The following is a 22,934-nucleotide window of genomic DNA, read 5'->3' on the forward strand; positions in this document are numbered from 1 at the left end:
GTGGATTATTCTGTTCTAATTTACACATTTTAAATCACAATATTCACCCAAAACGACTTAATAAAAGAGACATTTGCCTGTTCGACCTGCACTACGTCTCCGCTTTAATAATGTTCTGCTGTTCCACTCTGGGTTTTATAGAATCGTTGTGTAATATTTATTTTTATGGAGTAATATTCTGAATACCAGAGAGGAGTGATCACACTGACGGGAGTGTGCAGAAATGTGCAGCCTGTGATCAGACCTCGAATAAAATCTGATCTTTGGAAACATCTGAGCCACAGAATCTGGGCGTGTGCAGAGGGAGAGTGAGACAGGAGAGGGAGACAGGAGAGTGAGACAGGAGAGGGAGACAGGAGAGTGACACAGGAGAGTGACACAGCAGAGTGATACAGCAGAATGAGACAGGAGAGTGAGACAGGAGAGACAGAAGAGCCAGAGTGAGACAGGAGAGTGAGACAGCAGAATGAGACAGAAGAGACAGGAGAGTGACACAGGAGAGTGAGACAGCAGAGTGATGCAGCAGAATGAGACAGGAGAGTGAGACAGGAGAGACAGAAGAGTCAGAGTGAGACAGGAGAGTGAGACAGGAGAGTGAGACAGCAGAGACAGAGTGAAACAGGAGAGACAGAGTGAGACAGGAGAGACAGAGGAGTGAGACAGCAGAATGAGACAGAAGAGTGAGACAGGAGAGTGAGACAGCAGAGTGAGACAAGAGAGTGAGACAGGAGAGACAGAGTGAGACAGCAGAGCTGGGGTGAGATCAGAACAAGAACACTGGGCCTGGGTTAGCCCTGGTTCAGTCCTTATTTAGTTCTGGTTTAGTCCTAATTTGGTCCTGACCTAGTCCAGATTTGGTCCTGGTTTGGTCCTGGTTTAGTCCTGGTTTGGTCCAGGTTTAGTCCTGTTAATCCCGGGTTGGTCAGAGTTTTGTGTGATCTCTCAGTCTGTGGCCTCATTATATTAATCAGAGACGAGCCTGATGCTAAAATAAGGTTTGGTTTAAAAATACACAAATATTCACCAAATGTTTCCCCTGATCATTTCCATTAGTGACAGAGTCTGTTCTCCCGCTATATTTATCCAACCACACCCGAAACACAGGGCAGGGGAGGGCATCTGACACACAGAGACAGGGCATCTGACACACAGGGACAGGGGAGGGCATCTGACACAAAGACACAGGGACATGGGAGGGCATCTGACACACAAGGATAAAGAAGGATGGGAGGGAATCTGACACAGAGACACAGGGACATGGGAGGGCATCTGACATAGAGACACAGGAGGAAGGGCATCTGACACACAGAGACAGGGGAGGGCATCTGACACACAGGGATATGGGAACAGGGGAGGGCATCTGACCCACACACCACACGCACTAAACTCGTGCACTCGTGTCTTTCTCTCTGCCTCGCGCGGATCTGGAGCTTTTACTGTGAAAGGCGCGTCCGGACGCGCGCCGCGGCCGCTGTGCCTTTTACGCACCGCGAGGCCAGTCCAGCTGCATTCCTCTCCGCTCCGAAGCCTGGCGGAGCGACAGAGAAAGAACCGAGGCCTCAACACAAACCTGCCCCACCGCCGCGCTGCTTTTCACGGCCTCAGCTCCGACTCGGCCCCGAACCAACCCCGGGCCTCCTCGCACCGCCGCCGCCTCCTCCCCGGGACACTCGGACTAAAGATTACCCTGTCCATGGACGCAATTACGCACCGCTGTGGCTGATCCATCCTAAACCCACCATCGCTTTGCAACCCACAGCTTTTTTTTCCTTTTTTTTTTCTACCATTTTTCTATTATATCCTGTGAGGATTTTACAAGATGGCTCCTGAAATCGAGAAATAGCCTCGCAGAGAAGACAAATCGACGTCCTGTTTCTGGCACAGCGGGGGCATAATCGCGACTTTCTATCAGCTACGCCTCGTAACATGGCCATTTCACCGAACAATGTCCAATCCGTGCGTTAAAACCTGCGATATCGGTCTCGGGTTGCGCTGGAGCGATGGTGAGGTGACGTCTGTGGCCAAATTACGCGTTTTAAGTGGATTTACACGCCGCGGACGGGCCGTTAAACCCGATCCACGCACGTAGAACACAGATTTCATGCTAAAACTGAGATTATAATCGATAAATCCTGTGTTTTTTTCTTTGGAGAGCGGCGCGTAAACCAACATTCCAGCGGATGCCCGATCGCCTTTGTTTTTTGTTTTTTGTGCGCAGGGACCGGACCGTGGACTCTTGGAACGATTATCTATGCAGTAAATATCCCGATAGCGCTGCGCTGGCTGTGGTTTGATAGAAAAAAGAGAAACGCCATTGTTTGGGGCCCTAAACATAAACAGAAAAGTGCGCTAGGCCTCGGCTTCGCTCTCGCCTTTTTTCTTTCACTGTGGAGATATGCGAGACGTGCCACACTGCTGCATTATTACTATTCATGAACGCTGCGAGCATTGGTGTTAGCACGTTTTTTGGCGTCTCTAGATTGCGCATTTTCGGCTCTGGAAAGCCTAATCCTCGAGCATTTATTGGATTTTGAGTGGACGGGGTGTGGGTGAATGCGCACGGTTTTTACGCAGCGTTTTTTGGCTGGTTGTTTTTGTTTTTTTGACCCGGTTTAATCGCTTGGTAACGCGGGGCTGCTCGGATACGACGTCTCCAAATGGTAACCCGAACTAAACGTGCTTAAATTTGGACTGAAGTGCTCATAGTTTTCCCGTAAAACGCTCGGTACTGTCGCCATAAGCGTGACGGCCTGGGTGAGTCGAAAAGGAGGGCCGTTACGGGAAATAGGAAGCGTCACCCACTCACGTACAGCGGAAAGCACCCAGGTATTTCTTGGTTCTCTTGGAGTTGAGATTTCTTTCTGGGGGCTGGACTTTAAGCGTCACGTTGCAGCAGTGAAGCGGGGCTCGTCTGTCAACTCTCCATCCGGTGCGAGCGCGAGGAACACGCATTTTACGCAAGGTACGAGGGAGGAAGAGGAGGAAGAGGAGGAAGAAGAGGGGATTTAGAGTGTCTGGGGTTTAAAGTCTGGGTTAGAGCGGGTTTAGTGCAGTTCTGGGTTAGATCTGGGTCGGTTCTGGTGTAGACCTCGGTTAGACCTGGTTTAGTCCTGGTTTAGTCCTGGTTTAGTCCTGGTTTAGTCCTGGTTTAGACCTGGGCGAGACCTGGTTTAGTCCTGGTTTAGTCCTGGTTTAGTCCTGGGTTAGTCCTGGTTTAGTCCTGGGTTAGTCCTGGTTTAGTCCTGGGTTAGTCCTGGTTTAGACCTGGGCTAGACCTGGTTTAGTTTAGTCCTTGTTTAGACCCGGTTTAGACCTGGTTTAGTCCCAGTTTAGACCTGGTGTAGTCCTGGGTTAGTCCTGGTTTAGACCTGCTTCAATCCTGGTTTAGACCTGGGCTAGACCTGGTTTAGTTTAGACCTGGTTTAGACCCGGTTTAGACCTGGTTTAGTCCCAGTTTAGACCTAGTTTAGACCTGGGTTAGACCCGGTTTAGACGTGGATTAGACCTGGTTTAGTGCTGTTCTGGGTTAGGCCAGGATTTGACCTGGTTTAGTCCTAGTTCATACTTGGTTTAGTCCTGCTTTAGTCCTGGTTTAGACCTCGTTTTGTTTAGTTGTTGATAGAGGATTCATTAATAATTAATTTTTGAATGTATTCCCGGTGCCCTGGTTCAGTCTGAATATAGACCCTGATTAGACCTGGTTTAGTCCTGGTTTATACATGGTTTAGACTCAGGTTAGACCTGGTTTAATTCAAATATAAACCCTGGTTAGACCTGGTTTAGTCTTGGTTTATTCCTGGTTTAAAATGAGTAAAAACTGAGTAAAAATCCTCACAGCATGACCTGGATCTGGTTCAGACCTGGATTAGACCTGGTTTATACTTGGTTTAGTCCTGGGTTAGACCTCGTTTGGTTTAGTCACTGACAGATGTATAATGCATAATGTACAAACTTCATTTCTAACATGGCCTGGTTTAGACCTAATATAGACCCTGGTCAGACCTGGTTTGATCATTGACATCTGACATTCCTTATAACAGGCCCTGACCTGGTTTAGACCTGGTTTAGACCTGGTTTAGACCTGGTTTAGACCTGGTTTAGACCTGGTTCAGACCTGGTTTAGTCCTGGTTTAGTCCTGGTTCAGACCTGGTTTAGACCTGGTTTAGTCCAGGTTCAGTCCTGGTTCAGTCCTGGTTTAGTCCTGTTTTAGTCCTGGTTTAGTCCTGTTTTAGTCCTGGTTTAGTCCTGTTTTAGTCCTGGTTCAGTCCTGGTTTAGTCCTGGTTTAGTACTGGTTTAGTCCTAGTTTAGTCCTGTTTTAGTCCTGGTTTAGTCCTGGTTTAGTCCTAGTTTAGTCCTGTTTTAGTCCTGGTTTAGTCCTGGTTTAGTCCTGTTTTAGTCCTGGTTTAGTCCTGGTTTAGTCCTGGTTTAGTCCTGGTTCAGACCTGGTTCAGTCTTGGTTCAGTCCTGGTTCAGTCCTGGTTCAGTCCTGGTTTAGTCCTGGTTCAGTCCTGGTTCAGTCCTGGTTCAGTCCTGGTTTAGTCCTGGTTTAGTCCTGGTTTAGTCCTGGTTTAGTCCTGGTTTAGTCCTGGTTCAGTCCTGGTTTAGTCCTGGTTTAGACCTGGTTTAGTCCTGGTTTAGTCCTGGTTTAGTCCTGGTTTAGTCCTGGTTTAGACCTGGTTTAGTCCTGGTTTAGTCCTGGTTTAGTCCTGGTTCAGTCCTGGTTTAGTCCTGGTTTAGTCCTGGGTTACACCTCCTTTAGTTTGGTGATTGATATGTGGGTAATGAAGGTATAATTCATGTTTGTTTTCAGCCTGTAACCTGCTTTAATTCTTGTTTAGACCTGGTTTAGTCCTAATTAGGCCACACCTGGTAGGTTCAGACCTGTGTCAGTCCTGGTTTAGATCTGGGTTAGTCCTGCTTTAAAATAAGTGAAAATGAGTCACAGACATTTGACATAATGAGATCAATTTTAAGTTTGGACATCTGCGTTCATTTAAATCTAAATCTTGGTTAATCCTTTATAGACCTAATACTGTGGCTCCAGTTCAGACCTGGTTTAGTCCTGGTTCAGTCCTGGTTTGGTCCTGGTTCAGTCCTGGTTTAGTCCTGGTTCAGTCCTGGTTTAGTCCTGGTTTAGTCCTGGTTCAGTCCTGGTTTGGTCCTGGTTCAGTCCTGGTTTAGTCCTGGTTCAGTCCTGGTTTAGTCCTGGTTTAGTCCTGGTTTAGTCCTGGTTCAGTCCTGGTTTAGTCCTGAGTTCATGCTGGTTTAGTCCTGGTTTAGTCCTGGTTCAGTCCTGGTTCAGTCCCTGGTCTAGTCCCGGTTCAGTCCTGGTTTAGTTCTGGTTCAGTCCTGGTTCAGTCCTAGTTTAGTCCTGGTTCAGTCCTGGTTTGGTCCTGGTTCAGTCCTGGTTTAGTCCTGGTTTAGTCCTGGTTTAGTCCTGGTTCAGTCCTGGTTTAGTCCTGGTTCAGTCCTGGTTCAGTCCCTGGTCTAGTCCCGGTTCAGTCCCGGTTTAGTTCTGGTTCAGTCCTGGTTCAGTCCTAGTTTAGTCCTGGTTCAGACCTGGTTCAGTCCTGGTTCAGTCCTGGTTTGGTCCTGGTTCAGTCATGAGTTCGTGCTGGTTTAGTCTTGGTTTAGTCCCGGTTCAGTCCTGGTTTAGTTCTGGTTCAGTCCTAGTTTAGTTCTGGTTCAGACCTGGTTCAGACCTGGTTCAGACCTGGTTTAGTCCTGGTTTAGTCCTGGTTTAGTCCTGGTTTAGTTCTGGTTCAGTCCTGGTTTAGTCCTGGTTTAGTCCTGGTTTAGTCCTGGTTTAGTCCTGGTTCAGACCTGGTTTAGTCCTGGGTTAGTCCTGGTTTAGTCCTGGGTTAGACCTCATTTATTTGATAGATGAATAATGAATGTATAATGTAATAAACGTTCTCTGTTCAGTCCTGGTTCCCTCACACTATAAGACCATAACATGTTCTTGTTCAGTCCCGGTTTAGTCCCGGGTTAGTCCTGGTTTAGTCCTGGTCTAGTCCTGACTTAGTCCTGATTCAGTCCTGATTTAGACTCATTTTAGTCCCAGTTCTTTCCTGGGTTTTGGTATTTTCATTTGGCTGGTTAAACGTCTAATTAAATCTGAAGTTTAATTTTAGAATTGCTTTCAAAGGTCACACATATTTTGACTTTTAGATTTGGCATTTCATACAAAAAAACAAAAAAACAACTAAATACCAGCAGAGGGCGCAAGGACTCGCCGTTGCTCTGAGGACTGGAGAACAGCTGCGTGGTCATGGGTTTGGGAGGACGAGGTATTCTGAGCTCTGGGGAGAGACACAGACCGAATTCAGCCGGACACAAAAACTGAAATAACTTTGAGTCCGACGTGAAACAGGAAGTTGTGATTTAAAGGGGAGGTGTTTTACATATTAACGTATATTTAAATCACCACGTTTCCTTTTATACTTTTGAAAACAACTTATTAACGTGTTTTATAAGCTGCACTTTCGCTTTTGACGCTCTGAGCTCTCTGTGCTAAGCCCCTCCCCCTTCAGAGCACTATCGCAACACGATCACGCCGGGTTTGTGAAGTCGTAGTGCGCAGTTTTGTATCACGTTTTTGTAGATTTATGGAGGATTGTCGCGCGGGTGATGTATAGACTTGTGGGCGGAGCCTCGTACAGACTCGTACAGCTAGAGAGAGATCACTAGATTACTCAAACACGCAGGGATGACTTTTAAAACCTCTTCAGGCGTGTTTTTTTTTATCCGGGAACAGCTCGATAACGTGATAAAACAATAAATAAAATAAATAAATAAAATTGTGCGTGATGCCTCCTCTTTAATGGAGAAACCCAAAAAGAGAAAAAAAACGAATAATGATTTTTACGTCCAGCAACAATGAAAAATTATGTTGGAAAAAAAATTAAAAATTAAAAATTGCAATAACTCTGTAGCGCACACACTCACATCATGGGGACATCAGGGAGGTCCGTTTATTATAAAATCCACCACATGGTTTACATTTAGTTTAATAGATTCTTTTTTCAGACCGAGGTTTGGTTTGGACCGCTCGCTAGCGCCTCAGAGTGGTCACGTGATGTCAGCTGATTTAAACAAACTAAACTTCTGAAGAAAAAAAAACGTCTGAAAAATAAATAATCGGAGGACGAGATGAACCAGATTTGAGCTCAGGGCTTAAACGAATCAGTAAAAGAAACAGATCCAACAGATTGACGTTCTTTTTAAAATCCACAATCGATCAAGTTTATCATTTGAATCATTATTTGAATCTGTAAAGGTACAATACGTAACTTTCTGAGGGTGGCGTGACACCGGCACGACTCCATGGAAATAGAAAACCATAAATAAAACCATAAACTTCGGTACGTTTTCGATGGAGATGGATATGTTAAATGCCATGCTGCGGAAAATTATAGCTAAGTAAACAACATTTCCATGGAAACGAGTGGGTGGAGGCTCTCATCAAGGCCAAATATGAGTCAGGTTTGTGGAGATGCAAGCCCACTCGCTGTAAAGAGCAGTCAAAGTGAAAATAGCATGCTTTTATGTTGGTCGTTGCTTATGTTTATCTTAGTAATCTCGTCGTTTTACTCGTGCGAAACGCTGCTTTAGTTTCGTTTATAAAGTATTAATCCGTTTCCCGCTCGTTTTTCCCTCAGGTCCGAGCTTCCTCCTCCCCGCACCATGACGTCCCCGGATCTCGCCGAGTCCTGGAGGAACTGTTTCGAGGAGGAGCTGATCTGTCCCATCTGCCTGCACGTTTTCTCGGAGCCCATCCAGCTGCCGTGTAAACACAACTTCTGCCGCGGCTGCATCAGCGAAGCCTGGGCCAAAGACTCCACCGTCGCCCGCTGCCCCGAGTGCAACCACGGCTACGCCCAGAAACCCACGCTCGAGAAGAACCACAAACTCTCCAACATCGTGGAAAAGTACAACGCTCTGAGTGTGGAGAAGACGTCCACTCCGGTTTTACAGTGTATCCTGTGCCGCCGCGGCCCGCCTCTGCCCGCCGTGAAGGTGTGCCTGCGCTGCAACGCCCCCTGCTGTCAGTCGCACGTACAGACGCACCTACAGCAGCCGTGCTCCGCCCTGGGGCATCTGCTGGTGGAGGCGGGGGCGGTGAAGGCGTGGACCTGCCCCCAGCACGACGAGTACCGGCTGTACCACTGCGACGCCGAGCAGACCGCCGTGTGCCAGTACTGCTGCTTCGCCCGCTGCCACCCCACCCACGGGCACGCGGTCAGCGACGTGGAGCTGCGGCGCAACGACATACGGGTGAGCGAGAGGGGAGGGCGGGCGTAAAGAGGGACTGAACGCTTAAACTCCGCCCACGGCCACATTTCAAATAGAGGTGTTAAAGTGGGCGGGGTCTGGAGGGACTAAAGGGGAGAGTGAGGGGGGAGGAGGGGCGGGGTCTGGAGGACTAAAAGTTAAAATGAGGGGCGGGGTCTCAAGGACTAAAGGGGAGAGTGAGGGGCGGGGTCTGGGAGGACTAAAGGGGAGAGTGAGGGGCGGGGTCTGGAGATCTAAAGAGGAGAGTGAGGGGGGAGAAGGGGCGGGGTCTGGAGGACGAAAGGGGAGAGTGAGGGGCGGGATCTGGAGGACGAAAGGGGAGAGTGAGGGGCGGGGTCTGGGAGGACTAAAGGGGAGAGTGAGGGGCGGGGTCTGGAGGACGAAAGGGTAGAGTGAGGGGCGGGGTCTGGGGGACGAAAGGGGAGAGTGAGGGGCGGGATCTGGAGGACGAAAGGGGAGAGTGAGGGGCGGGGTCTGGGAGGACTAAAGGGGAGAGTGAGGGGCGGGGTCTGGAGGACGAAAGGGGAGAGTGAGGAGCGGGGTCTGGGAGGACTAAAGGGGAGAGTGAGGGGCGGGGTCTGGGAGGACGAAAGGGTAGAGTGAGGGGCGGGGTCTGGGGGACTAAAGGGGAGAGTGAGGGGCGGGGTCTGGGGGACGAAAGGGGAGAGTGAGGGGCGGGGTCTGGGAGGACTAAAGGGGAGAGTGAGGGGCGGGGTCTGGGAGGACTAAAGGGGAGAGTGAGGGGCGGGGTCTGGAGGACGAAAGGGGAGAGTGAGGGGCGGGGTCTGGGAGGACTAAAGGGGAGAGTGAGGGGCGGGGTCTGGGAGGACTAAAGGGGAGAGTGAGGGGCGGGGTCTGGAGGACTAAAGGGGAAAGCGAGGGGCGGGGTCTGGGGGGCGATTGGCCTAACAGCTCTCCACACTTCAAACTCCGCCCCTGCGCCCAGGTGTTTGTCACCAGAAACACCTGCCTGTGATCAGGACAGTCATGCATGATGTCACCTACTACTGGAAACTGCGTCACTGGAGGCAGGACACATTTATATTTACACTCCTTTGAACGCAGAGCTGCAAATTGACCTAGTTTGCTCTGAAGTTGCCAAAAAACGACCGGGGACAGTAGATAACGCCGTTAAAACTCCATAGACGTAGTTTCGTAGTGTTTAGTTTCAGTTTAATGTGCGGCTGAAGTTTACACCTGCAGGAAGAACGGCTGTTAATCCAATATATCCAGACGGAGCGTTCTGTCTCCTGAGACCTGACACTGACAGATACCAGCGCACGGGCCTCTCACATTTCCAAGTTCTCACGATACTAATATTCAGAACTCGATTTTGAGACTGAAGTAAAGACTCAACTTCATGATGATATTAAACTAATGGGTTTTGTAAATACTGCACAGTTCATCATGGTATTAACGCAGACGTATCGCTCTCGTGTCGCTCTGTGGTTATAATCTCTGACGCTCGTGGATCATTTTGTTACAATTTGGACGTTTTAACCTCCTGAGACCTGACGTCCTCATATGTGGACAACAGGTTTTTGGCTCGTCTAGGCCACAGTGCAAATTATTAGATGAAGAATAACAGCAACAAGAACAGCAACAATGTAAATATATTATATATATTCATATTTTTAACAGTTTAGAATGTTTAGAATATTTTATTTTAATTTTTTTTGTCAGCAGCTCTTCACATGAGACACATTTTTCCAAGAGGCACAATTGTTGTTTCTCATTTTGTTTTTAGATTCAGGACAAATGTTGCTGTTTTCAGGGTCTTAATAAATAGTTTTGCAAATAATTATTCAAATGTTTTATCAAAATGAGTAAAATGTCACATATGAGGACATTTGATTTACATAATTTTTTCTCAGAAACTACATAATGTAAATAGATAATTGTTTGTATTTAAATTCATCAGGTCCAATCAGCCCAAATAACAAAGAGAAATGAATAAAGCGACGCAAGAGCTCGGGTCTCAGGAGGTTAAATCACAATATTCATCTAAAACGACTTAAGAAAATAAATAAATCCGCTGACATCTGCGTTAGAAAACTGCGGTGTCCAATGTGAGCCGACGTCGGCGTAAACGTTATCGCAACAAAGCGCTAAATGCCGTCGGCGCCCCCTACGGACAGCTGCACGTCACATTAGCGAGTACTGTATTTTCCAGAGTATAAGTCGCACCAGCCAAAAAATGCAAAATAATGAAGAAAAACAACATGTATTTCACAGATAAATCGTATCTGAGTATAAGTCGCACCCCCGGACAAAAAGTGCGACTTATAGTTCAGAAAATACAGTAGATTTTTTTTCATTTGTGTTAAAATGACGACGCGACGCTGCCAAGTCATAGCAAGCATCGCAGATTAAGAAACTAAAATTGGAGAAGGAGGTGCGTACGTCACAGTGGGCGTGTACCGGGGGTAGATCAGAGCAATGACGTCGTGAACACAGGAAAATAAAGATCACCCAAACATGAATCACTCTAAAAACAACAGCTTCAGGGGGTTAATGAGAAGGAAACGACTGTAACATGGTCAAAAAAGGATCAGAAAAGTTCATTTTTGCATTTCTTAAACATCAGTGTGTCGTATTGAGTCTGGCCTCGCGCTGCCTTTGATGTAAATTGTGTATACGGAGAAAACAAAAGTGAAACTTAATCCCGTGTACGTCTGCGTGAGGTCAGCGCCGGTTCATTTTGTACATTTGTTTTGAGTTATAACTGAAGTATGTTTCAACAACACAGATGAACGTGACGAATGTGATGTGCCCTATTCATCTGCATCTCATTCAGCTACTGAATAAATAACATTTTTATTTTGCATATTTGTTAAAGCCACACCTGTTTGCACAAGAGTTTAGCCCCAACTAAACTGCAGCAGCCTTCAGTTTTATTACACACAAGTTACTATTATTTTCTCCTAAGTTTTTCTTGCTGTTTTATTGTGTTTTGGGGTTTTACTTTTGTTTGTTCCGCACTTTGTTCAGCTGTGGTGGTTTTTCAATTCAGTTCAGTTTTATTTTTATAGCCCATTTAAAACAAATTCAGCTGATGATCAAAGTTCTTTACATAAAAGTCGACAAAAACAAATGTACAGAAAACACGACGCACAGGAACACAATGATAAAACTCCAAGATATAAGTTGATTTGTGTAAAAAGTTCTATGCTGCACTGATTTAGTGTCCGATGTGAAATAATACAACCCAAATGACAACGGCAAGTTTAAACATAAAGGACCCATAGAACGCACACATTTAAGCATAAAAACACATAGAACGCACACATTTAAACATAAAAACACATAGAACGCACACATTTAAACATAAAAACACATAGAACGCACACGTTTAAACATAAAAACTCATAGAACGCACACATTTAAACATAAAAACACATAGAACGCACACATTTAAGCATAAAAACCCTTAGAACGCACACATTTAAACATAAAAACCCATAGAGCGCACACATTTAAGCATAAAAACCCATAGAACGCACACATTTAAACATAAAAACACAGAGCGCACACATTTAAACATAAAAACCCATAGAGCGCACACATTTAAACATAAAAACACATAGAACGCACACGTTTAAGCATAAAAACCCATAGAACGCACACATTTAAACATAAAAACACAGAGCGCACACATTTAAACATAAAAACCCATAGAGCGCACACATTTAAACATAAAAACACATAGAACGCACACGTTTAAGCATAAAAACACATAGAACGCACACATTTAAACATAAAAACCCATAGAACGCACACATTTAAACATAAAAACCCATAGAACGCACACGTTTAAACATAAAAACTCATAGAACGCACACGTTTAAACATAAAAACACATAGAACGCACACATTTAAACAATCAGTAACATTTGACTTGACTTGATATGAAATAGAAAATGAAATAGAATTACAATAATCCAAATATATCCATAATCCAAATAATTCAAATATATACATGGACATATATGGACAGAGCTAACCTGCTATCCACCGCGTTACAAACAGGAAGTGACCATCATCATCACTTTACACTGAAAAACCCACCATTTTGTTTTTTAAATGTTCGTATTAACCCGCTCCACATGATCCTGCCGTTTTTATTTCACTATTTTGTCCGTAAACCAAGTTATGAACATAAAAAACAGACAAATCAGGCGCTTTTCTTTCGCCGTGGTTGCTCCCGCCTGCGTTAACAACAGGTTTGATTGACAGCGTAGCAAAGGGGGCGTTACCTCCAACAGCCTCGCTCCTGATTGGCTCTTTGGTTGCTATGATACTCACAGTAGTAATTCCAAATATGTACTATATGTGTATATGTAGTACTCGCTTGTTCCGACATACAAAGAACTACAATAACGCGGACGACACAGTAGAAAAGTCGTTTTTAAATGTGCTCTACAGAGAATTTTCCACACACAAAATGAACATAGTCTTATTCATATTTCCACCGTCAGTGACACCAAGTCTAGATCTTTTTTCAAATACTTTAGAGACGCTAAACATCATCAAATCTTCCACTAAATGTAACAGTAAGTGCAGCTCCAGAGCCGTTTAAACGCTCGCTCTGGAGTCTCTAAAATGGCCGTTTTGAGCTGTGTTTTTTTTCATGTGTTGGAATGACAAACAATGCAGAGGAGGCAGGGACAATGAGGGGCTCTGGGCGCTCTTATCTGCCCAGCACAGGTGCATCCTCGCCGGGGAGGGCCGCAGGCGACGGGGGGGCAGCTCTGGAGGGAGAGCCAATGAATGCACTTTAAAAAATGAGGCGCTCAAGGTCTGGTTCAGTCCTGGTTCAGTCCTGGTTCAGTCCAGGTTTAGTCCTGGTTTAGTCCTGGTTCAGTCCTGGTTCAGTCCAGGTTTAGTCCCAGTTTAGTCCTGGTTTAGTCCTGGTTTAGTCCGAGTTCAGTGCTGGTGTAGTCCTGGTTCAGTCCTTGCTTATTCCTGGTTTAGTCCTGGTTTAGTCTTGGCTTAGTCCCGGTTCAGTCCCGGATCAGTCCTGGTCTAGTCCCGGTTCAGTCCTGGTCTAGTCCTGGTCTCGTCCTGGTCTCGTCCTGGTCTCGTCCTGGTCTCGTCCTGGTCTCGTCCTGGTCTCGTCCTGGTCTCGTCCTGGTCTCGTCCCGGTCTCGTCCCGGTCTCGTCCCGGTCTCGCCCCGGTCTCGTCCCGGTCTCGTCCCGGTCTCGTCCTGGTCTCCTCGTGGTTCTGTGTTCGGTGCAGACTCCGGGTCACAGAGTTCATTCCATCGCAGTGAAAGTGCAGGACAGTTAAGCTCCAAAGGGGCGGGGCTTGTTCTCACTAAATGCATCCAAGTCACTGAAGATTAGGTTCATTATAAACATGGTATTTCAAACATGCTTGTTTTTTTATTTCTTAACACGCTAATTACACACATTTAAAGCCCACAGTTGTTTTAACCAAACGCAGATGCTGTCGCTAATAAAAATGATCAGGGAAAACATTTGAGGAATTCACTTTTGGAGAATTCTTAGGAACAAAACCGAAAAATTATAATGGAAAATGAACTTTTACCCTTTAAACTGTCAGACTGGAGATGTGTGGACCTGGTTTACGGTTAATATCTCTGTAATTACTGGATCTAGCCACATGAAACAAACACTGGAGCAAAGTTCAGCGTCTTCTCTGTCAGTGTAAATAAACAAAAGTCATTATATTTTCACAATATCTTCATAAAATGGAGCCATTATTCAACCCCAAAGACGTGACTGTTGTAAAAAAGGACATAAGCCAAAGCCGTGAGACGAATATGACGAGTTTGTGGAGCCGATTCTAAACTAAAAATGAGAAAGTTCAGCATTTGTGGATCAGAAGTTTGTAGATTTCTTTCCAAAACAGTGAACCTCCCATGGACATAGCTAACGTGCTAGCTGTCGCGTTCAAAACTATGTCCCTTCTTTCTTAAATGTTCCGTATTAACCCGCTCTACATGATCCTGGCTGTTTTTATGTCATTTTTGTGTCTGTAAATCAAGATATGAACATAAAAAACAGACAAATCAGGCGCCTTCTTTCTCTGAGGTCGCTCTGCTAGCGTTAGCAACAGGTTTGATTGACAGCGTTGCTAAGTGCTCTCTATTTAATCCAGATGGGGGCAGTTTAAATGAATATTGTTTTTTTAAAAAAAAGCAGATTTTTGTTGTGATATTATGGATTTTTGGGACCAGTCACTTAAAGAAATGATCAAGTTCAACATTTGTGAATTTACTTTTTACATATTTCAATAAAAAGTACAATATAATCAATGAGGAAAACTGGGTCATGCCGTTCATCTGGGAGCATGACATCATCACAGGCCCCGCCCCTCCCTCTGAAAGGATGACATCATTTCCTGTAACCGTTATTATGACATAAACTAAACAGATGGTCGTTGGTCTAGTTCTGAGTAAAAGTCTCTGTGGAGTTTGTCACGTTCAGGAAATACAGATCCATGAGTCACATGGAGCTAGCATAAACGTTAGCATTGTGTTTCCTCAAATACCTCGAATATCACTCAGTGTTTAGTGCGGAGACACAGACAGGACTGGACCGGGACTAGACCGGGACTGGACCGGGACTGGACCGGGACTGGACCGGGACTAGACCGGGACTGGACCGGGACAAGACCGGGACTGGACCGGGACTGGACCGAGACTAGACCGGGACTGGACCGGGACTGGACCGGGACTGGACCGGGACTGGACCAGGACTAGACCAGAGCTAGACCGGGACTAGATCAGGACTAGATCAGGACTAGACCATCACTAGACCAGGACTGGACCAGGACTAAATCGGGTCTAAATCGGGTCTAAACCTGGACTAAACCAGGACAGGACCAGGACAGGACCAGGACAGGACTGGACCAGGACTAGACCAGGACTAAACCAGAACAAGACCAGTACTGAACCAGGTCTAGACCAAGTCTGGACCAGGACTAAACCAGGACTTGACTGGGACTAGAGCAGGACTTGACCCAGATTTGACCAAGACTAGGACTGAACTTGGACTGAACCAGATCTGAACCAGATCTGAGCCAGATCTGAACCAGGACTAAACCAGGACTAAACCAGGACTAAACCATGACTAAACCAGGACTAAACCAGGCCTAAACCAGGTCTAGGAAACACATGCAAACATTTTAGATCCTTATGGAAAACGACCTGGTCAGGACAAATCTGGGACTAGACCAGGACTAAACAAGGTCTGAACCAGGACTCGACCAGAACGAAGCAGAACTGAACCAGGACTGAGTCAGGACTAAACCATGTCCAGGAAACACATGCAAACACTTAGACTTGGACAAATATTTCATCCTGGTGTTGGTCTAGTCCTGATTTAGACCAGGACTAGACCAGGACTAGACCAGGACTAGACCAGGACTAGACCAGGACCAAAGAAGAACAAAATTGGGACTAAAAATGAAAAGCTAAAGACGACTACTTTTTTTTTGGGGTCTTAAAAAGCTTGTTCGATCTGCCTTTAGCCACGACTTTTAAAACTCTGATGACTTGGCCCCTGCTCTGATCAGTGCATTCTGTTGTTGTGTCCTTGGGCAAGACACTTCACACACTTTACAAATGAACTGAGTGAGTTTTAAAGGGGTTTATGGTGCAGATTGGCAGTGTCGCGTCCGTCAGGCTGTCCCAGGGCGGCGGTGGCTACAGTAGTGACTTATTGTAGTGGCTGAGTGGTTATGATACTCACCTCACAGCTAGAAGGTCCTGGGTTCAACTCCTGGGTCTCATGTTCTGTCCGTGTTCTTGTTTTTAACCTGTTTTGTCGTGTTTCTTTTACAGCAAACTCTGCTCCGTCAGCAGGAGAAGGTGGAGGAGCGAGTGCAGGAGATCGAGGAGCAGCTCTGCAAACTGGACTCAGACAAATGTGTGGTGGAGGTGAGGACTGTAAAGAGTCAACTACAGGACGGAGCTAAGAGGAGAGGGCATCTGACACACAGGGATTTAGATGGTCTCCTGGTTCAGTCCTGGTTTAGACCTGGTTTAGTCCTGGTTTAGTCCTGGTTTAGTCCTGGTTTAGTCCTGCTTTAGTCCTGCTTTAGTCCTGGTTTAGTCCTGGTTTAGCCCTGGTTTAGTCCTGCTTTAGTCCTGCTTTAGTCCTGGTTTTTGTCTTGGTTTAGTCCTAGTTTAGTCCTGGTTTTTGTCCTGGTTCAGTCCAGGTTTAGCCCTGGTTTAGTCCTAGTTTAGTCCTGGTTTTTGTCCTGGTTTAGTCCTGGTTTAGTCCTGGTTTAGACTTGGATTTAGTCCTGGTTTAGTCCTGGTTTTTGTCCTGGTTCAGTCCAGGTTTAGCCCTGGTTTAGTCCTGGTTTAGTCCTGGTTTAGTCCTGGTTTAGCCCTGGTTTAGTCCTGCTTTAGTCCTGGTTTAGTCCTGCTTTAGTCCTGGTTTAGTCCTGCTTTAGTCCTGGTTTTTGTCCTGGTTCAGTCCTGGTCTAGTCCTGGTTTAGTCCTGGTTCAGTCCTGGTTTAGACCTGGTTTAGTCCTTGTTTAGACCAGGTTTAGACCTGGTTTAGACCTGGTTTAGTCCTGCTTTAGACCTGGTTTAGTCCTGCTTTAGTCCTGGTTTAGTCCTGGTTTAGTCCTGGTTTAGTCTTGGTTTAGTCCTGGTTTACTCCTGGGTTCAGTCCTGGTTTAGACCTGGTTTAGTCCTGGGTTTAGACCTGGTTTAGTCCTGCTTTAGTCCTGGTTCAGTCCTGGTTTAGTCCTGCTTTAGTCCTGGTTTACTCCTGGGTTCAGTCCTGCTTTAGTCCTGGTTCAGTCCTGGTTTAGTCCTGGTTTAGTCCTGGGTTTAGACCTGGTTTAGTCCTGGTTTAGTCCTGGTTTAGTCCTGCTTTAGTCCTGGTTTAGTCCTGCTTTAGTCCTGGTTTAGTCCTGGTTTAGTCCTGGGTTCAGTCCTGGTTTAGTCCTGGTTTAGTCCTGGTTTAGTCCTGGTTTAGACCTGCTTTAGTCCTGGTTTAGTCCTGGTTTAGACCTGCTTTAGTCCTGGTTTAGTCCTGGTTTAGTCCTGGTTTAGACCCGTGTTTCATCTGACACACAATGACATATTCATACGATCATGGGAGGGCATCTGACACTCTCCATACTAACCCTGCGCTCTGTGCCGCCCCCTGCAGGACCGCGTGTGTGAGCTGAAGGAGGAGGTGCGTCTGCAGTACCAGAGGATGCACCAGCTCCTGGAGGAGGATCTGGTCCGGACTCTGGAGGCCTTAGACCGGGCCCAGTCCAGGTTCTGTCAGGAGAACTCGGCTCAGGTCCTGGCTCTGGGAGAACAGAGACACGAGGCGCAGAAACTCATCAGCTCCATCAACACGGTGTTTGAGAAATCTGAACAACTGAGCTTCATGAAGAACACCAAACCAGTCAAGATCCTCACAGACAGGTCAGTCCTGGTCAGACCGGGTTTAGTCCTGGTTTAGTCCTAGTTTGGTCCTGGTTTAGTCCTGGTTTGGTCCGGGTTTAGTCCTAGTTTAGTCCTGGTTTAGTCCTAGTTTGGTCCTGGTTTAGTCCTGGTTTGGTCCGGGTTTAGTCCTAGTTTAGTCCTGGTTTAATCCTGGGTTTAGTCTTCGTTTAGTCCTGGGTCAGACCTGGGTTTAGTCCTGGTTTAGTCCTGGTTTAGACCTGGTTTAGTCCTGGTTTAGACCCGGTTTAGACCTGGTTTAGACCTGGGTTTAGTCTTCGTTTACTCCTGGGTCATACCTGGATTTAGTCCTGGTTTAGTCCTGGTTTGGTCCTGATTTAGTCCTGGTTTGGTCCTGGTTTGGTCCTGGTTTAGTCCTGGTTTGGTCCTGGTTTGGTCCTGGTTTAGTCGTGGTTTAGACCTGATTTAGACCTGATTTAGACCTGGTTTGGTCCTGGTTTAGTCCTGGTTTAGTCCTGGTTTAGACTTGGTTTAGACCTGGGTTTAGTCTTCGTTTAGTCCTGGTTCAGTCCTGGTTTAGTCCTGGTTCAGACCAGGGTCTTAGGGGCCCAGAACTGGACCCTCTTCCTATAAATTTCTTTTACAGGGCCCATGTGAGGCTTATTGTCCCGGGGCCTCCACATTTCAGTAGACGGCCCTGTGCATCCATAATATTCTCTGTTAAAGTTCTAATTATTCATATCAATAACAACTTTAATCATTATTGTGATATAATCGTTAATCGTAATTATTTTGGCCGTGATAATCGTCACACACATGTCAGTATCGTTAAAGAGGAGGGATTGTGCCAAATTGACTTTTTTTTTTTGCTTTCTGTCATGTTCTAACACTGTTCCCTCATCAAAAACACGTCTGAAGAGGTTTTAAACATCATCCATGCATGTTTGAGTCATCTAGAGATCTCTTCTTGGCCCTGTTCAAACACTCCTCACTGTTAGCTGTAAGATTCTGTACGAGGCTCCGCCCACAAGTCTACATCACCCACGCTCCCAGTCGACAATCCTCCATAAATATACAAAAACATGATACAAACTGTGCACTACGACTTCACAAACCTGATGTGATTGACCTTTGAACTCTTTTGGCTGCGTCACTCCTGCAGCGCCCCCCTCTGGCACATGGCTCCACCTGTTTAGAATGTTATTTCCTCATCACAAACAGACCTGGAGTTGTGTTTTTTTTGTTTCATCCTCACACGTTTAACGCACAAACTCTGCAGATTCAGCCCGAGTTCTTCTCTCAAACTGAAAACGCTCTGTTCCACCTCGTGATGTCATCGTGTGGTGATACAGGAAGTGCTCCGTTCTGCTTTTAAACTCCACACACACCTTCATTTCTAGAATCATTTGGATCATTTCAGCTCCTGGAATTTTGCACATTTCTACTGAATAAAAGTTAAACGGGAGCTGTTCACTTGAAAACTACCACTTGATGACATCACAAGGTGGAACAGGGCGTTTTGAAGTTTGGAGATGTGACAGACTAATAATAAAGTGTGACTCAAACGTGTGCGAATGGAACAAAACACAACTCCAGGTCTGTTTTTGAGGAGGAAACAGCGTTAGAACATGGTTTAAAGAGTCAGTTTTGTGTAACGCAGGAGCTTTAAAAGTAAATATATTTGCGTACTCCCCTCGTCTGGCCGCTCACACTCCTCGCTCATCCTTCCTTTTGTCTCCTTCAGATCTCAGGCGTGCGTCGGCTCCAGCCTCCCTCCGTACAAAGTGGGAAACCTCAACTCCAAACTGTTCCTGTCCGAGATCTCCAAGCGAGAGAAGAGCCTCCGCAGAACACTGGAAAGTGAGTCCGCAGCAGCGACTCTTGACCATGTGACTCGCTCGTTTATGCTCAACCGTGACGGGGAAATGTCGCACCGAGAAGCTTTGTAGTTAGAGTTATGATTTATGTTTTAAAAAGAGGATTCTCTTCAAAGTTCAGATTTTAAATACGTCCAGAAGAAATGACAAAAAGACTGAAATCTGAAGAAAAACGAGAGTCACGTTTCAGAACATGTTTGTACAGATTTAAGCTACGGGGTTAGCAGCTTTTTATGCAGCATAAAACCTCATGGAGACAGGGGAGGGCATCTGACGTACAGAGAGGGAGGGCATCTGACGCATAGAGAGGGAGGGCATCTGACATACAGGGAGGGAGGGCATCTGACACATCAAGGGAGGGCATCTGACACATCAAGGGAGGGCATCTGACACACAGCGAGGGAGGGCATCTGACACACAGGGACATTTCAGAGCTTATTTGTAGAGATTTAAGCTACAGCGTTTGCAGCTTTTTATGCAGAATAAGACCCCATGGAGACAAAGGGAGGGCATCTGACACACAGGGAGGGCAGATTGCTGTTTGCGTTCAGTCAGATTTAGTTTTTTATTCAGTTTTATATCTTTTTCTCACTCTCTCTTTCTCTTTCTCTTCCTCAGCCCCCCTGACCCCTCCCTCGGCCTTCCTCCAGTCCGTCGCGGCGTTCCCGAGCGGCCACGGCTCCGGATCGGCCGAAAAGCGCAAACACTCGTCCGCCTTCCCTGAATCCTCCTCTGCATCCTCCTCTTCCTCCAACAAAACCAGCTACAAAGACTCCTCCTCCTCCTCGGCGCCCAAGCAGCCGTATTTGGGCACCTCCTCTTCCGGAGAGGGCCAATCCACCAATCAGCCGCAGCAGCCTCCCCTGGCCCCGCCCTGCATCAACGACTCCGCCACCTCCTCGTCCAATCACCACTCGGGATCCGTGTTTAGCTCCTCCCACTTTCCGGGAAGCAGCAGCGGAGGAGGCGGGTCTTCGCACGCGTCCCAGCTGCCCCAGTACGGCGGCCGCAAGATTCTAGTTTGCACCATGGATAACTGCTACTGCTCCGGTGTTCCTTCGGTCTCAGGGCACCGCGGGCACCCTCCGTACCCCAGGTCGGGCTCCTTTCCCTGGGTGAGCGCGCAGGATTACCCCCCTCCCCCGCCGCCGCCCGGGCTGGCCTCCGGGGGGCCCACCATGCAAGGACTGGCCGTACGCGACTGGATCGACGCATCTCAGACCCACAGACACGCCGACTTCTACGGCCTCTACGGACAACCCTCCACCAAACATTACGTCACCAGTTAACATCCAAACGGCGCCGCGCTGCAAAAAGTTCATATTTTTGAGCTAAAATTACTTGAATTCAGAAGATTGTTAATGAGATTATTTGTTTGAGTTTCGACAAATTAGGTTTTCTCTTAAAAGTCCTATATTTTTCCGAAGTATAAGTCGCTCCTGAGTATAAGTCGCCCCTATACTCCAGAAAATACAGTACGCAAAATCGACTCCAGCGAGCTTTAAGTCATGTTCTAATGCCGCTACCGCCTCAAAAACACACCCGGAGTTGTGTTTTGTTTCATTCACACATGTCCTTTTATTATTTGTCCACATCTCCAAAGCTCAAAACGCTCTGTTCCACCTTGTGATGTCATCAAGTGGTAGTTTTTTAAGTTAACTGCTACATTTTACCTTTAGTTCAGTAGTAGAGTGACAATTCCAGGAGCTGAAATCGATCCAAATGATTCTAGTGAAGGTGTGTGGAGTTTAAAAACACAGTGGAGCACTTCCTGTATAAATCACCCGATGACATCACAAGGTGGAACAGAGTGTTTTCTGTTTGAGAGAAGAACTAAACACAACTCCAGGTCTGTTTGTGATGAGAAAACAACATTTAGAACACAAAACAGAGTAATATGGGCCCTTTAAAAAAAAATAACAACAACAAAACAACAAAACTAGACGCTAAAATTTAAATTACAACCGTTTTTGTTTCCTGTGAGCGGGAAAAAAGAGACATTTTTAGATAAATTCTGTATTTTTGAACGAAAACGAATTAGTTTAAACGAAGATTACAAATATTTGGATCCAGAACACGCACTTCTACAATACTTTATGAAGATGTGCGTCTGGTCACTGCGTTCAGATTTGTGCGGTGATTGACAGGTGGATCAGCCAATCAGGGACAAGCATTTTCTGTCGTATTTCATGTCGACAAAAATATCACAGGAAGCTGAAAAAAATGGCGGATTTCCGTTGAATCCACGAACAAAGCGCTAAACTCTTGCTAATCTGCGGAGAAAATCAGAGAGAAATGTAATTTTGTTTGTAAATAACAGGTGACCAATGAGCTGCTTTTGCTCACACGTGTCACGGAAATAAACAAATCTGATTGGACGATCACGTTTAGCTCTGAATCGAGGCGCGGCGGAGGGAGCGTGACCAGACTCATGTCGCTTTGTGTAAAAAGTACACAGAGATATGAGTCAGGCAACAAAAACGTAACAAAAAATACAAATAAAAAATTAGAATAATACAAGAGTTTTAAAATTTGATGTTTTTTACTATGAAATAAATAAAACTAAAATAAAAAAAATAAAAAAAGATTAATTATTCTACTGGTCAATCCATGTGTTTGAATTCAGTATAAAAATATTAGAAAATTTAAATCAGAAAAAAAAGTCAGATACGTTTATTAGTAAAAAAAATAAATAATCAAAAATCAAAATCATGATTCTGAATTCAAGTGATTTTACCTCATGTAGATATTTGATTTTTGCAGAAAAACAAAACGTCGACAGAAAACATGTAGTTGTTTTATGATTTGGCAAATGATTTCTCAGTTTTTCCCCCAAGTTTTTTTTTTTTTTTTTTTTTTTTTTTTCAGTTTTATGCAACGAGCACTTCTGCAAAACCCCGATACTATGACCTTTGACCTTTTACGCATATGCACCGGCTTTAGGCTGCCTCGCTCGACCTATGCACTTGAAAAATGAAAACTGCAGCACTAAGTTTCGTGAACAATACTTTAGTTTATATGAAAAATGTGTAGTTTGCATGTTCTCCCTGTGTCTGACAGGTAATGCTCCGGCAAACTTTGAATTTTAAGCTCTTATTCGAAGCGTTCCCGTTTAAAAATAGCTACTTCCTGATACAAAATATAATTATTCGTGGTATTTTTTATGACTGATAACACAGTTGGTACAAATTGAAATAAATAGACTCAGAAAACAGAGTCTTTAATAGTTTATTTTCAAAGATTTACAAATTAGTTTCCAAATTTCAAAATGGCCGCCCACAAAACGTCAACACTACAAACCACGTTGTTGATTCGTAGATTTTCAAAGGATTTTTCTATTTCGTTAGACTTGTGTTTTGTACAAATAAAGAAAAAT

General features: G+C 45.6%; 1 protein-coding gene across 1 annotated transcript; it reads left to right on the forward strand.

The window, feature by feature from the left end:
* Window positions 1-1,504: 1,504 nt before the first annotated feature.
* Window positions 1,505-22,108, forward strand: trim8b (tripartite motif containing 8b). Its single transcript, XM_033984351.2, has 6 exons — window positions 1,505-2,962; window positions 7,664-8,279; window positions 16,109-16,204; window positions 17,437-17,702; window positions 19,426-19,541; window positions 20,177-22,108. The coding sequence occupies exons 2-6, from the start codon at window positions 7,689-7,691 to the stop codon at window positions 20,845-20,847; spliced, it is 1,740 nt and encodes a 579-aa protein (XP_033840242.1). The 5' UTR covers window positions 1,505-2,962; window positions 7,664-7,688; the 3' UTR covers window positions 20,848-22,108.
* The last annotated feature ends 826 nt before the right edge of the window (window positions 22,109-22,934 follow it).

Source organism: Periophthalmus magnuspinnatus, chromosome 19 (assembly GCF_009829125.3).
Source record: "Periophthalmus magnuspinnatus isolate fPerMag1 chromosome 19, fPerMag1.2.pri, whole genome shotgun sequence".
Taxonomy (NCBI): Eukaryota; Metazoa; Chordata; class Actinopteri; order Gobiiformes; family Gobiidae; genus Periophthalmus; species Periophthalmus magnuspinnatus.

Excerpts from the sequence above, each read along its gene's own strand:
- trim8b (XM_033984351.2), top strand. The coding sequence starts at position 7,689 with ATGACGTCCCCGGATCTCGCCGAGTCCTGGAGGAACTGTTTCGAGGAG. Across the intron at positions 16,205-17,436 it reads CAGACAAATGTGTGGTGGAG|GACCGCGTGTGTGAGCTGAA; the intron begins GTGAGGACTGTA and ends CGCCCCCTGCAG. Across the intron at positions 19,542-20,176 it reads CCTCCGCAGAACACTGGAAA|CCCCCCTGACCCCTCCCTCG; the intron begins GTGAGTCCGCAG and ends TCTCTTCCTCAG.